At 38.6% G+C, this 15860-nt stretch overlaps 1 protein-coding gene and 1 pseudogene across 1 annotated transcript in view; one reads left to right on the forward strand and one right to left on the reverse strand.

Annotated features, from left to right (window-relative positions):
- SLC13A1 (solute carrier family 13 member 1) overlaps positions 1-15860 on the reverse strand; it is a 110470-nt gene that overhangs the window by 73080 nt on the left and 21530 nt on the right. The window contains exons 2-3 of the mRNA XM_036247211.1: positions 12856-12984; positions 210-346 (exon numbers count right to left, since the gene is read on the reverse strand). Of these exons, the coding sequence (XP_036103104.1) occupies positions 210-346; positions 12856-12984 (266 nt within the window). The remainder of the gene's footprint in view (positions 1-209; positions 347-12855; positions 12985-15860) is intronic.
- LOC118620306 lies at positions 7503-10068 on the forward strand (annotated as a pseudogene).

Genomic DNA, 15860 nt, shown 5'->3' on the forward strand with positions numbered 1-15860 from the left:
ACAGACCTTCACTGACAGGAAAGTTGTTCTTTTTCTCCTACAACTCAGGTACACTTTATATCACTTCTACATTTTCAGAGAAAACCTAATCATAAATTATACTTCAATACAAATGATTGCCAGGATATACATTACTTTTGTGGTTATTTGCTCTGCAAAAAAATGGTCTGTTCAGAATGTAAATCTGGAACAGTAAAGGCAGTGCTTACCATGCTGGGTTCACACCCACAATCAGCACCATTTTCAGAGCAATCCTTTTATGCAAATTCCATTTTTCTATTGATGTTGCTAAACAGATGACGCCAATTAGTAGTAGGTGAAAATCTTTGAAATAAGAAGATGCCACCTGAAATTATAATTAAACTCATGATTATTTAGGTTGGTGGGGGGAAAATAGCATTATACAAAAGGGCATTATTACATTGCTCTTACCTTTGACTTTCACCTACATACTCTTTCTACTTTGTTGAGAGAAATGTATGTGTTTGTCTACAAATTTAAATATGTTCTATATCCTTACCCAGAAATAGTAGTGTTAAGAGAAGAAAAAAAAAATGCACCCAGGATTCTGTTTTTTTAAACAGATGATTAATATCAGACAAAGGCCTTCTATGCCTTAATTTTTCCATCTGTAAGCTGGGGTTGATTGGTTTATGCTCCTATCATAGAATGTCAATGACTGTAATTTGTAAAGTCCTGAATCAAACTTTCAACTCACCAATATCTTCATTATCATTTGTATTTTAAATGGTTTACCTTTAAAATTATTTATTATAAAATAAATAGCCTTGCCCTGGCCGGTTTGGCTCAGCGGTTAGAGCGTCGACTTGGGGTCCTGAGAGACCCGGGTTCGGTTCCCGCTAAGGGCGCGTACCTCGGTTGCAGTTTGTCCCCGGCCCTGATCGGTCATGCGGGTGGCAGCCACTCGATGTGTTCCTTTCACATCGATGTTTCTCTCTCTCTCTCTCTGTTCCTCTCTCTCCCTCCCACTCTACCTGAACAAAAAAATGGGAAAATGTCCTCGGGTGAGGATTAAAAAAAATAATAAAATAAAATAAATAGCCTTGAATGGGGTCAACATTTTAAGCCATTTTTAGCTAACACCATTCAGATTTAGCAAAATGTACAGACAATTTGGGCAACAATTTTCAGCAGTATTTACCAAAGAAGGCTCTAAAGTATGTCAGGTACATAATATTTTTCTTTAAAATATGATTTTGTGGTCAAATAAGTTTAGAAACCAGAATTTTGAAACACTAGAATATTTTTTCCTGTAGGCCTCCTCAAAACCTTTAAATACTAACGTATACTGTCACCCTTAAAAAGTGGGATTCCATACATAACATATTTTTCAAACATCTAACCAGAGAAATCTTATTTTTAAATTTTTAGGTGGAGTACCTCATGGGACTGATATTCAAGAAACTGACTTTTGGAAATTTTTAGCTAAACTAAATCACAAGGCTTTGTGAAAAGAAAAGGATTATAAGAGGAATTACCCTTTTGAAAATCAAATAATATTTAGTAAAGAATGGAAGTGTTGGCCCTGGCCAGTTTGGCTCAGCAGTTAGAGCGTCGGCCTGTGGTTCAGAGAGACCCAGGTTTGGTTCCCGCTAAGGGCATGTACCTCGGTTGCAGTTTGTCCCCGGCCCTGGTTGGGTTGTGCGGGTGGCAACCACTCGATGTGTCCCTTTCACATCAATGTTTCTCTCTCTCTCTCTTCCTCTCTCCCTCCCACTCTATCTGATCAAAAAACAAAAAAATGTCCTCAGGTAAGGATTAAAAAAAAAAGAATAGAAGTGTTGGAACAAAACTATTCTAATATTCTGAAACCTTATAGAAATAGGACAATCACTTATCATGATAATTTTGCTATTTTAAACTGCATCTGCATTTTACATATAGCTTACTAAGCTTAGCCTGGTTTAAAATAAAAGTAAAGCCTGGCCAGTGTGGCTCATTGGTTCAGTGTCGACCCATGCACCAAGAGGTCACCAGTTAGATTCCTGGTCAGGGCACATGCCTAGGTTGTGGGTTGGATCCAAAGTGGGGCACATGCAGGAAGTGGCCAATCACTGTTCTCTCTGATCCATGTTTCCATCTCTCTCTCTCTCTCCTTTCCTCTCTCTCTAAAAAATCAATAATGGGAAAAAATTTTTTTTTTAAAGTAAAAATTGAAAGTTAACCTTGCATAGAAGTGGACAAGTAGACATCTTCATGTTTTACAAAAAGTTAATTTGAACTTATATGCATATATGCATAACCAATGGACACAGACAACAGTACAGTGAAGGGGGAAGGGGCAGGAGAGGGGAGGAGAAAGTCAATAGGGGGAAAAGGAGGAACATCTATAATAAAAATATTAATGAATTAAGTATTTAAAAAAAGATATATAGTGGCTGAATGGATAACAAAATTAGACCCTTACATATGCTCAGTACAAGAGATTCACTTTAGATTGAAAGATACACATAGACTGAAAGTAAAGGGATAGAAAAGATATTTCATGAACATGGAAACAAACAAAAAGAGCTGGGGCAGCAATACTTCTATCAGACAAAATAGACTTCCAAAGCTATAACAAGAAACAATGAAAAACCCAGCAATTTTACTTCTGAGTGTTTTTCTAACTAACCCCAAACACTAAATTAAAAAAAAACATATACATTCATATGTTCATTGCAGCATTATTTACAATAGACAAGATGTGGAAACATCCTAAGTGTCCATCATTAGATAAATGGATAAAGAAGGGGTGCATATATACAATGGACTATGACTCAGCAATTAAAAACAAAAAAAGAATAAATTCTTGCCATGTGCAATAACATGGATGGACCTGGAAGGTACTGTGCTGAGTGAAATAAGTCATCAGAGAAAGACAAATGCCATATGATTTAACTTATACGTAGAATCTAAAAATCAAAATAAGCAAGCAAGCAGACCAGAAACAGACTCATAGACACAGAGAACGTTTTGATGGTTGCCAGGTGGGAAGGGGGCTTAGGGGATGGGTGAAAAAGGTGAAGAGATTAAGAAGTACAAATTGGTAGTTACAGAATAGTCGTAGGGATATAAATCACAACATAGGGAGTATAGTGAATAATATTGTGATAATTATATAGTGCCAGATGGGTACTAGATTTATTAGGGTGATCACTTTGTAAGTTATGCAAATTTCTAATCATTGGGTCATACACCTGAAACTAATATCATATTGTACATCAATTGTAATTAAAAAATAAAAAATTATTTTAAAAAAGTTAATTTGTCATGCTTTTCAAAGTTTATATTTATCTCTACATTTTGTTGTAATTGCATAATAGGAAGTAAATATATAAATTTTCTTATTATTTCATTTATTAATTACTCTAACATTGAATAAGCATCTACCATGCACCAAAACTGTTATATGAGCAGAGGGCAGGTATAAATGCCTGACAGTTTTTCTTCTTTCTACCTCTTGTATGTTCAAATAGCAAACTTTTCTAAATACTGTAGATCCTACTGTTTTACTTTATTGTAGAGCCCTGTTTATTTTCTTCTTAGCACATCACATTGTATAAATACTGTTTGTTTACCTGTGTGTTACATGTCTTCTCTATTATATTATACAATCTGTTTTGCTATCCATTGCATATTTGGCACCTAGTACAGTCCTGCTACAAAGAAAGAGCTCAGTAAATAGTATTGGATAAATGAGAGAGGGAGGAAGGGAATCAATAAATAAGCTATGGTCACTGAGCTCCTGAGTCCCAATTATCTACACTCTGTTCCCCAAATTCTATCCTCCTAACCCTCAATCCTAAATCTCAGTATAACTATTCTTTCAATTTATTAATCTCCTAGTACTTCCAGATTTATGAACCACTTTTTTTTTTTCTCCCTGATTCTATCTATCCCTGCCTCTCTGAATTTTTCTTCTTGGCCTTCTTAGAAAATTATTTTTCTTCTGCCCTTTTCTTAAACTTTGGTATTCTATTTTGTCTGCAGTTTTACACACCCAGTGGTTGAAACTTATGATTTAAATTTCTATGTGAATAAAATAATGTCTGGCACATATTAGGCACTCAATACATATTTGTTGAATGAGTGCAGCTGTAAAAAAGAAGGATCTCTTATCCTTTGAGACATCATGGAGGAACCTGGAGAGTATTATGCTAAGCAAAATAAGCCAGTCAGGGAAAAACAAGTATCACATGATCTCACTTATATGTGGAATCTAATGAACAAAATAAACTGATGAACAAAATAGATCCAGAGACATGGAAGCAGGGAACAGACTGACAAACCTGAGGGAAAGGGTGGGGAGTCAGAAAGAGATAAACCTCTGCCCTTATTGCTTCTGTAGTTTTACTCATTGAATTAAGCCCAACCAACTCTATCTCAACAATACTGTATATTAAATGAGTTGACAAATGCACAGAGGAACACATAAAAGCAAGTCATTATTAGTAACTGATTAAACACAGAAAGAAGTCTAGGACTATGAGACATGCTTTTTATAATCTCTTTAGATTATACCAGCAGTTGACAGAGTTTGTCTATAAAGAATTAGATAGTAAATATTTTAGACTTTGTGAGCCTTATGATTTCTGTAACAACTACACAAAGAAGGCTGAGTAGTAAAAGTAGTAAAAAAAAAAAGTAGTCTTTGTAGTAAAAAAGTAGCCAAAGGTAATATATAAATGAATGACCATGGCTGTGTGTGTTTTCAATAAAACTTCATTTTGAAAATTGGGATACAGGCCAGATTTGTCCCTCAACTCGTGGTTTGTCAATCCCATAATGGAATATGTAAACAAATTATGACTTGCAGTCTAATTGTCTAAATGAAATTAGTTGTTCAACATAAGAAGGAATTTTTTTCATTCTGTTTTCCATTATATTACCCATTCTTTGTTTTTCATCAGAGTTAGTATATTTGAAGAATAGCATTAGCCACAGGTAGATGTATGTGTTTATAGTCTACTTGTACAGGAGGTAATAAGAGAGAGTTCTACTGGTTTATAAATATAACTATTTATAACTATATATAATATACTGATAAATATAACTATTTCTGAGGCAAAATTGGTATGTCAAATCAAATTCCTAATAAAATTTGAAATTCTTTCGCAACATCAAGATAGTTATATTTGTTTCTAATGGGATTTCATCAAGAAATGTGGGCTTTTGTGATCAGAGCGTCTGGGTTCTCTCTTAGCTATGTAATTTATACTAGTTCAGCAACCTTTCTATAAGCCAATATACTTACCCATGAAAGTAAAATAATACTTCACAAGTTTGTGAATTAAATGAGATTTTTTGGGGGGGGGTACTTTGTCAGTTCTAATGTGTATGACTATAAAGTATATATATGTTAATCCTCACCTGAGGATATTTTTCCATTGACTTTTAGAGAGAGTAGAAGGGAGGGTAGAAGGGAGAGAGAGAGAGAAACATTGATGTGAGAGAGACACGTTGATCAGTTGCCTCATGCATGACCCCAGTGGGGACCAGAATCTGAAACCCAGGTACGTGCTCTTGACTTGGAATAGAACCTGAGCTCCTTTGGTCCAAGGACCAATGTTCTAACCACTGAGTAACATCAGCCAAGACTAAAGCCTATATTTTGATAATATATTTAGAGAATATTTATTTATGGTATGTCGCTAAATCCAATGGTCAATTTCCAGTTTTCACATTAACTCTCTCATGGTCTTCCTCCTACCTCAATAATCTTTGGTTCTCAGCCTTCTTTGCTAGCACTTTCTCTTCTCATCAACCTCTTAATGTGGTAGTTCTCCAGAGCTCAGTTCTAGGTCCTCTTTGCTTTTCTATTTTCACTCACTCCCTAAGTAATCTTATCAAATCTTAGGGCTTTAAATACCATCTATATGCTGATGACTAGCAAATGTATCTTTCTAGCTCAACTCTGTCTCATGAACTCTGGACTCATTTATATCTAACTGCCTACTCAACATCTTCACTTAGATATCAAATAGGTCTTTTAAATTTAGTGTACAACACTGAACTCCAGGTATCAGTCTTTCTCCTTCAACAAGCCTACTTTGCTCATAATCTTCATTCCAATTGATGGTAACTCCATTTTTTAAAAAATTGTTGACAGTATTACAGATGTCTCCCATTTTCTCCCTTTTTGTCCTCCTCCATCCAATCCAGACCTTCCCCATACAATTATCTGTGTTCATGGGTTATGCATATATGCATCTATGTTCTTTGGTTTATCTCTTCCTGTCCTTTCCCTCCCCTACTCCCACATCCCGCCCCTGAGATCTGTTACTCTGTTCCATGCATCCATTTTTCCAGATGTAGGTCCGAAACCTGTGAGGCTCCTAGATGCCTGTCCGTCTTTCATATCAAATCATTCCGAAAATTAGTGATCGAATATATCATTAAAAATAGATATAATAGCCCTGGCTGGTTTGGCTCAGCAGTTAGAGCATTAGCCCGCGGACAAATTACTTGGGACTTGATTCTGTCAAGGGCACTTACCTTGGTTGCAGTTCGCCCCAGCCCTGTTTGGGTCGTGCAGGAGGCAACCAGTCAATGTTTCTCTCTCTCCCTCCCTCCCACTCTGTCTGATGATAAATAGAAAAATATCTTTGGGTGAAAATTAAAAAAAATAGATATTTAGCATCCGTATTACTATCCCTGGTCTGAATTACCATGGCCTCACAGCTGGATTATTGCAAACATCCTACTAGGTAGTAGTCTTCTTTCTACCTTGTTCTCAAATGCAGCAGCCCATATTATCCTTTTAAAGTAAAAGTCAAATCAGCCCAGCCTGTGTGGCTCAGCGGTTGAGCAACGACCCATGCATCAAGATGTCACAGGTTCAGTTCCTGGTCGGGGCACATGCCCAGGTTGTGGGCCAAATCCCCAATGAGGGGTATGCAGGAGTCAGCCAACTGATGTTTTCTCTCATAGATGTTACTCATTCTCTCTCTCCCTTCCTCTCTGTCTAAAATCAATAAAGAGCCTTGGCCAGTTTGGCTCAGCGGTTAGAGCGTCGGCCTGTGGTCTGGAGAGACCCGGGTTCGGTTCCCGCTAGGGGCGCGTACTTCGGTTGCAGTTTGTCCCCGGCCCTGGTTGGTTGTGCGGGTGGCAGCCACTCGATGTGTCCCTTCACATCGATGTTTCTCTCTCTCTCTCTCTCCCTTCCTCTCTCTCCCTCCCACTCTATCTGTACAAAAAATGGAAAAATATCCTCGGGTGAGGATAAAAAAATAAATAAATAAATAAAATCAATAAAGAAAAGAATTTAAATAAAAGTCAAACCAATCATATCACCCTTCTACTCAAAGTTCTTTAGAGAATCTAACTTCATTCAGGGTTAAAACCTTATTGTAGCCTACTCTGGCTCTATATGGTCCAGTTCCTCTTCGCATTATCTCCCTGATATCATGTTCTATCATTCTCTCCTTCACTCACACTACAGCCACACTACAGACATATACCTGCCTTAAGTCTTTGCTCTGGGTAATTCCCCTTTAGTAATGGTTGTTCCCCAAATATCCAAATGGCTAACTCTGTCGTCTCTTGTAAATCTTCATTCAGGTATGAACTCCTCATAGAGGTCTACTCTGATAATCCTATTTAAAACTGCAACCCTCTCCTGATCCTCATTCTCCTGTTGCATTTTTTCATAGCATCAATTACCTTTTAACTCACTAAATAATTTACCTATTCATTAAGGCATACTATTTGTTATCTCTTTTTTCCTAGGAAGACAAGGACTTTTTATTTGTTTTTGTTCATGTATTCTAAAGTGCCTGGCAGAGTCCTAGCCCAGAAATATTTATTGACTGAGTAAATATATAAATGACTATATATTTATGACATAATATATATATAGTAAATATATTAAATGACTGAGTAAATATATAACATGACATTTTATTGTACAATGTGTATCTTTACATTTATATATTTAAATTTTTATACATAAATGCATTTTAACAATAATAATAATAAACCTGTTTTGGAATATCTAATTGAGCACACTACATATTTAGCATTTCAAATTTTATTCAACAGATGAGGGACATTCAATACTTGATATTCTTTTTTTATTATATTTTTATTAATTTTTTTTTAGAGAGAGAGGAAGATAGAGAGATAGAAACATCAATGTGAGAAATATCAATGGGCTGCCTCCTGCACGCCCCGTACTGGGGATTGAGTCTGCAACCCGGTCATGTGCCCTGACCAGGAATTGAATGTGGACATCTCAGTCCATGGGATGGTGTTCAGTCCACTGAACCATGCCAGCTGGGCTATATACTTGATATTCTTTATACAAGAATGGGCTCAGTAAGATACAGGTATTTAGCACTGGCTTGATAAATAGCTAAAGTAAGGGTAAAACTATGGTGGCCAAAGGGAGAGCTATGTAGGGCTCTGAACTTAGGTAAGGATATCAAAGACATGGTATTCTCTTCAATGACAGAGTTGAGGTTGCAAAATGCTGCAGCATGCTGGAATTATAGTTTTACACTATCCAACAATCTTTAACTGTGAATATTAAACATATATTACTTGATACTTCATTCGCACTGTTTCACATATATTATTTGATTTGATTGTTATAACCCTTGGATTTTGTGGCATTATCATTCCTCATTTACAGATTGGAAAAAAAAAAAGTTATTAGGGAACATGATCAGGATCATACAGATTATTGTCATGAATATCAGGTTTTTAGCTCAGGTCTTCTAACTAAATCGCTAGCCCGTTGCTTGTAGCTTCAGTCAGCTACTTCTGAGTAAAAGGTTGGTTGCCCTGTCTGGACAGAGAATCACAAGACTAAAAAACAGTTTCTCCACTAAAAATTATAAGGACTTTGGTTTGTTTCAAACTCCAGTTAAGCTTAACAGGTGAAAAGTTCACATAAAGTTTAAAATGAATTTAGGCTGAAATACCAGAAAGGAGGTGGTAAACTCACTTTAGCTTTGCAACAATCAGAAGGTTTCTGGAGGGGGCAGAAGGCAGCCTGAGTGGGGAGGTGCCTCCCCGGGCCTGCCAGGCAGCCCCTCTGAGGTGCAGCTGCTGGTTGAGGGGCAGCAAGGGACCTGGTCCGAGCCCACCCACTTCTGGAGGAAAGAGCCAGACTTCTCAGAGGTCAGTCTGTTCAACAAGCAGGACCCAAGGGCCTTCTGAATGTTCAGTAAAGAGAGCTCTCAGTGACCTCCTCAAAGGATGGCTCCATCTCCATTCTGGGTTTTGATGATGCCATCACTTGTATTGTGGTCCTGACGCACACAGGTAGTGAGCTACCTGCTTGACACATTGTTATGGAACCTACACCAAAGCTCAGGTCCCCTTGATCACAAACTCCATAGAATCCTTTTTCCAAACACTCCCAGTGTGGAAGGCTGGAAGTGCACCTTGTGGGTGGCTTCGGGGACATGGGCAGTTGTCATAAAAGCTTACTTATCAACTTCTTAGTGAATTTGGCAGGCGAGAAGATGACATTCACTGAGTGGCATTATGTGTGACAGAATTAAATGACTTGGAAGAAAATGAAAACACTTTCCAATAATTTATGGCACTGCTGTCAACACTAAAATTGCAGATATTCACAGAGCCTCCTTCCAAGATTGCGGTCTGGAGGAGGAGCTGCGAGCTGCCCGAGCTTTAGCAGGAGGCCCAATGACTACTATTTATGATGTAAAGACAGAACAACTGCATGTAGGACTGTAGTTCTGGGTGCCATTTCCACCCGTGGATTTCTGGCTGCAGCAAGATAAGCAAATGCTAGAGAACCTTTCACTTCAGTTCTGGCTGAGCTCCCCGCACACACTTTGCTGAACATACTGGATCTACATGTTGGGTTGCTTTTGCTTGCTTGTCTTTAAATACACATCTCCAACAAACATGCTATTTTCTGGAATTAAAGCTCTACTATACAAAAAACAATCCCCCGCCCCCCCCCCAAAAAAGGGGGGATCTTTTCTCCAGGAAGCTAAAAATAGTAATTACCAAAGTCAGCAACTTTTTGGCATGACAAAGACAATTGGTAGGGGTTGGACAGAATATGAATTTGGAACCTACATCCATTAAGTCTTAGTGTCTTTCAAATGACTTTCCAAATAAAATCTTATTTTGGTAAAGGGAAGAAAAAAGAATGTTTCTAGAGTGATCTCTTCACTTTTGTCAGTGTACAAATAATAATACTAATGTTGACTAGCATATACGGAGTGCTTACTATGTGACAGACATTGCATTTATTAACTATTTAATCCTTAGGTGTCATTGAAAAATCAGAGGTAGTTTCAGCAAGAGGAAAGAAGATGATGGTGATGATGGAGGTGGAGGTGGTGTGGTCAAGGAAGGAAGCTGAGGTCTGGAAACCATAAAAGCCGGCTGTGAGAAGACTTAAAGAAGAGTATATTTATTTTCCAATCCAAGCAGCACTATCATGTGAAAAAAATATGAGGTTTATTGGTGGAATGTTAGCTGTAAGAGAAAAGTTTAAAGAGTCAAAGTGACTGAGTTTCAGACTTGGGCTCAATAGAGCTGAGTGCTAAAATTATTCAAAAATGGTATGGATCTCTTTGCGAGATCCTCTAAGCCCACACAGAGGAAGCCTTAAGCAGTTCCCGAGTGATCTCATCTGTAAGAGATATTGTGGAGGGGACTCCCTGCCCAGAATAGAATGACCCAGACAACTCCCTTCCAAGTCCAAGATTCTGTGATTGCTAAATTTGCCCGAGGCTGGCACTTTTGGGGTAAAAGACTCTTGGGCAGCTATCAGCAGCCTGGGTAATGCAACCGTTAGTGCCTAGTACTCGACTGCCTCTCGTGAGGCCTTCACATGCTGGAAAGAGGCAGAGCTATTCTTTGGCTGTTCCCACAAAGCCAAGCCTTCTTAGGTAACTTTTTCCTCCTGTCTCCCTCCAGCTTGCTTGCTATAGAAATGCCCCATGAGTCCATTTAATCTTGCTTCTATCTAAGCCTCTTATAAAATGTTAATTTAGTCAGTTTGACTATTATTAAATCATAAGAGACAAATATGTTACCATTAAACGTAATGATTGCCAGCAGTGCACCACACAAGCCAGCAAGACAGGGGTTACTAATTTGACACCCTATTTTTGAGGACTTGCCAATCCCTGCTTTTTATATTTCCTTTATTGAGAGCCATAGCATGTTGGAGCATTTGAGAAACACCATTTGATTTTAAAGCTCCCAGATTCTGTGGGGCAGCAAAGCTTCAGCCTGGGGGTGAGAGACACTAAAGTATAGCCCCAGCTTCACTCGTCCAAACCATGGTGCCGAGAAAGAGGAGTCAAAATTATGAGGGAGGAGGAATGTAGTAAGAAAAGTGGAGCAGGAAGGATCAGAAATGTCAAAAGGGGGGGGGGGCTCCAAAATGGGGAGGAGCAACATGAAAATAAGAAAAGAAATAATAGATTGTCCCATGGTGGGGGAGGGGGGATTAATTTCATAGACTGGCATCTTGAGCTTGACATCTTTTCTGAGAATGTTTTGGCTGTGGTTTAGGCAGCTGTGTGCCGGGTGGCTGTAGACTGCATGGAGATAGATATTCTGGATTCAGTGCATTTCATGGTTATAATAAGAAACTGAATTCATTTTCTTCAGATGGATACCTTTAGATTGTATAAAGGTAAGAAGCACCTCTCAGCATGAATAAACTCCTCTCAGCAAGAACAAAACAGAAATACATGTGAAAGTTAATGTGGATTCATCTTTTGAAATGTTAGGTTTCTGGAAAAGAAAACAGGGATGTTTAATCTTCATTAAAAACAAAAATTGGTTTCCAACTCTGTGTGAGACTGAATTTGCTAAATACAAAAAGCATATGTAGGATGTGAAAAAATTAGCCCTTTTGTTGGGAGAGATGTACCAGGCTTAGATGTCAGCCTGGGAAGACTGGACACATATTTTTCCCACTGACATGCATAACTCAAGAAGCTGCAGCCTGCCCTGGCCAGTGTTGCTCAGTGGTGAGAGTGTCAGCCTGCGAACCAAAGAGTCATGGGTTCAACTCCCAGTCAAGAGCATTTACCTCGGTTGCAGGTTCGATCCCTGGCCTCAGTCAGGGCACATGCGGGAGGCAGCCAATTGATGTGTCTCTCTCACATCAATTCTCTTTCTCTCCCTCTCCCCCCTCCCTCCCTTCCACTCTCTCTGAAACCCAATGGAAAAAACATCCTTGGGTGAGAATTAACAACAACAAAAAAGAAGCAGCAGCAGCTGTGACCTGTATTTTGTCCCACTGAAGGTGGATACACATATAGAGTTCTAGAAAAGAGAAACAACTGGAAGTTTGGAGGTCTTACATAGGAGTGTTATTTATTTATTTATTTATTTGTAGGCAGAGCAGGAGGAGGGAGCGAGGGAGGGAGAGGAAGAGGAACATCAATGTGAAAGAGACACATTGACTGTTTGCCTCCCACACGAACACAACCAGGGCCAGGAATCAAACCTGCAACCAAGGTAGGTGCCCTTGACTGGACATCAAACCGACATCTCTTTGGTCCTCAGGCTGACGTTCTAACTGCTGAGCCAAACTGGCCAGGGCTTTTTTAAAAATTTTTTTTAAACATTTTTATTGATTTCAGAGAGAGAGAGAGAGAAACATTGATTTGTTATTCCACTTATTTATGCATTTATTAGTTGATTCTTATATGTGCTCTGACCAGAGATGGAACCCACCATCTTGGCTTATCGGGACAATGTTCTAACCAACTGAGCTACCTGGCCAGGGTACATGGAAGTGTTATTAGTAGGATTATTGCTCCCTTTAAATATAGCTTTTCTCAATAAAAATATCAGCACAAAATAAGGAATTTAACAATGACAAACATTTGTAAGACAACATACCTGCTTAGAGGACATGATTCCAAACAATGGGAACATTAGACCAGGTAGCAAAGCTGTTACAGACAGAGGCAGAGCTTCTGTAAGCCAAAACACAGCGATAACAATGAGTGTGTAGGCACATTCTGCTTCCTGGAAAGAGCAAAACACAGGTGAAATAATGAGGCTGGGAAATCATAGGTCAAATCACAATCTCATATGCTGAGTGGAGGCATATCACAGAGAAAGAAGAAACTCGGAGACCTCTGCACTTTGAGCTAGGCAGTAAACTGTTATTTCCTAGGGATTCCAAGAGCCAGAATTCAATGCACATGAAAAATCAAAGACATTAAAAAATCCTCATTCATTAAGTTTCTTTCACATTTCCCTCAAAACAAATAACAGCATAGAGTCAACTTTCTGTGCACATATCAGCGTATGTGGATGCTAGTGCTCACCTTTATTTGGCTGATGAAATGCACTCCCAGTTCTGGAGTGCAGAAATGGCCAAGTTACTGCCTGTCCCCTGGGACAGGACACGGCTGCCTTTTCATTGCATTCCTTGGTGCCTAGTTGTTTGGGACCCATACACCCCTGCCTTCCTTTCCTTCCATTAAAAGGGGAAAATCAACCTACAAGAAAATGTTTGCTGTACTTTGTTTCAGAGAAAGAAGGACAGTGCCAACTTTTGTGGCATGGATGAGACTGAATTAGCTCCTAAGTGACACAAACCTGGAGGTGAAGAAGCTTCTGCCTTGCTTTACAGAAAGACAGCAAGTTTCCTCAGGAGATAAAGGGAGACTCAACAGGATTGAGACTCTTAACAAATGTGTTGTTTTGCTAGATATAAAACCGTGAGTTTCTCTTTTAGGGCACTGCTTAAAAATGGTTGAAAGTTCATTATTATATTTGGCTTACATAAATAATTTTTATATGAAATCATCCAGAACATACTAAATGATCATTAAAGATTAGCATCTATTATATATAGCCTTGTTTTGTTCTCACACTGTTTAATCTTTACAAAGTCTGAGCTGAATTTGAAAAAATTACAAGAAATGTCTGAATTTAATGAAATCTTTTACTTCAGATTTTCCCAGGGCAATACAATTTCTAGCTCTGCTGCCCTATGACTCACCCACCTCAGGGTGAGGTCCTCTGGGCTGGCTGTTTATTCACCCAGAATCCCTGCACTTCCAGTGAGTTTCTAAGAAATCCTTAATAATGCAGGATAATATTATATCTTTTAATTTTTTTTAATTGGTTTTGAGAGAGAAGAGAGAGAGAAAAACAAGGATGTGAGAGAGAAACATTTATTGGTTGCCTCTCACATGTGTCCCAATCTAGGATCAAATCTGCAACCTTGGTTTTGTCCCTGACCAGGAATGGAACCTGCCACCTTTTGGTGTATTGGGGGTTATTCCAATCAACTGAGCCACAGTGGCCAGGGTTATATCATATTTTTAATGTGTTTGTTATCTTTTTAAAGGAGAAAAATAAAGGTGTTTTGATTTGATAGTTTTATATAAAGTCTGCCTCTATAATCTTGAACAAACAATAAAACAAAACGGAACCTTGACTGAATCTTCCTAACATGCTCTGGAAAGAATTTGTGAATACTAGCTTCATTTAAAATGCCAGTATAGGAGAAAGATCAGACCTGCACTTTCTCTTAGTTAGAACACACACATATAACCCAAAACCTCCTCCTGGTGACTTTATGTTTTCTATTATAGAAAAGTATCAAGAGCCTTGGCCATTCGGCTCAGCAGTTAGAGCATCAGCCCACAGACCAGAGTCCCAGGTTCAGTTCCCACTAAGGGGCACGTATCTCGGTTGCAGTTTGTCTCTGGCCCCGGTTGGAGTCATGTGGGTGGCAACTACTTGATGTGTCTCTCTCACATCAATGTTTCTCTCCCTCTCTCTCTTCCTCCCTCTCTCCTTCTGCTCTATCTGAAGATAAATACAAAAATGTCCTTGGGTGAGGATAAAATAAATAAAATAATTAATTAATTTAAAAAGAAAGGTATCAAGAACTTAGATTTTAAAGAAAATATGGACCCTTTTACTATCTTGCTCATTGCATAACCAACCACTCTCTTGGTCCTCTATCTCCTCACCATTTTACCTCTCAAATATCCCCCTCAGCCTTGACCCCACTTCTCCCACTTCAGGCAAGGATGCTCCACAACCAGATCATCTTCCAAGAATCCACTTTGATTGTGCTATTGCTTTGCATAAAGCCAGACTAAGGGGCTAGCCACCCTGACAACTATCTGGAGCACAAACCCAAAAGGGACTGCTAAATCAAAAATATTAAAAAGAAAAGAAATGAGGGAGGGAGGGAGGAAGGGATGGAGGGAAGGAAGGAGAAAGAATATGGTGCTAGCTAATTCTGTTTACCACACATAACCCCTCCCATGAGGGATGAAATTTCATTTCAACATGGATCTACTTCATCTGGTCAGTCATATTCTACTCAGACAGGGCAAATTTGGGGATGGAATAAAAAGCAAAACTTACAGTATTAAATCATTAGCTTGCCTGGAACACTTTCATATTTTAACAGGCCCAGCCCCTATTTAAAATAATCAAGTCAGTGATTTTCAGTAGTTGATTAAAAACAGTTCAAAATCCTCATCTGGCATTTAAGGCCACGTTCAACTATAATAAGACCACATTACTTCCTGACAGTAACTCTCTATTTTTAAATTGTCTTCTTTATACATCTTCTTGGCATTTGTGTTCCGGTCCTTGGTCTTATCATGTGCCCTTTTACTGAACTCTAGTCCATAATATTCAATCAGAAAGTCATACCAGTAAGTCCCCAGATGCCTGTACATGCCAGGTACTGCTGCCTTGACTGTATTTTGGACTCCTGAACTCTTTGACCTAGTGTGACTCTTTAGATGAAGCATTTGCAAGCTGATGGCCAAGTCCAGCAGAAAACACAGTTTATATGACTCACAATGGTGTGTGTCTTTGAGTCAGGATTTAAAAACCAACAGATTTCATATTAAAAATAAAAC

The sequence above is a fragment of the Molossus molossus genome, unplaced genomic scaffold, assembly GCF_014108415.1.
Source record: "Molossus molossus isolate mMolMol1 unplaced genomic scaffold, mMolMol1.p scaffold_m16_p_7, whole genome shotgun sequence".
NCBI classification, from domain to species: domain Eukaryota; kingdom Metazoa; phylum Chordata; class Mammalia; order Chiroptera; family Molossidae; genus Molossus; species Molossus molossus.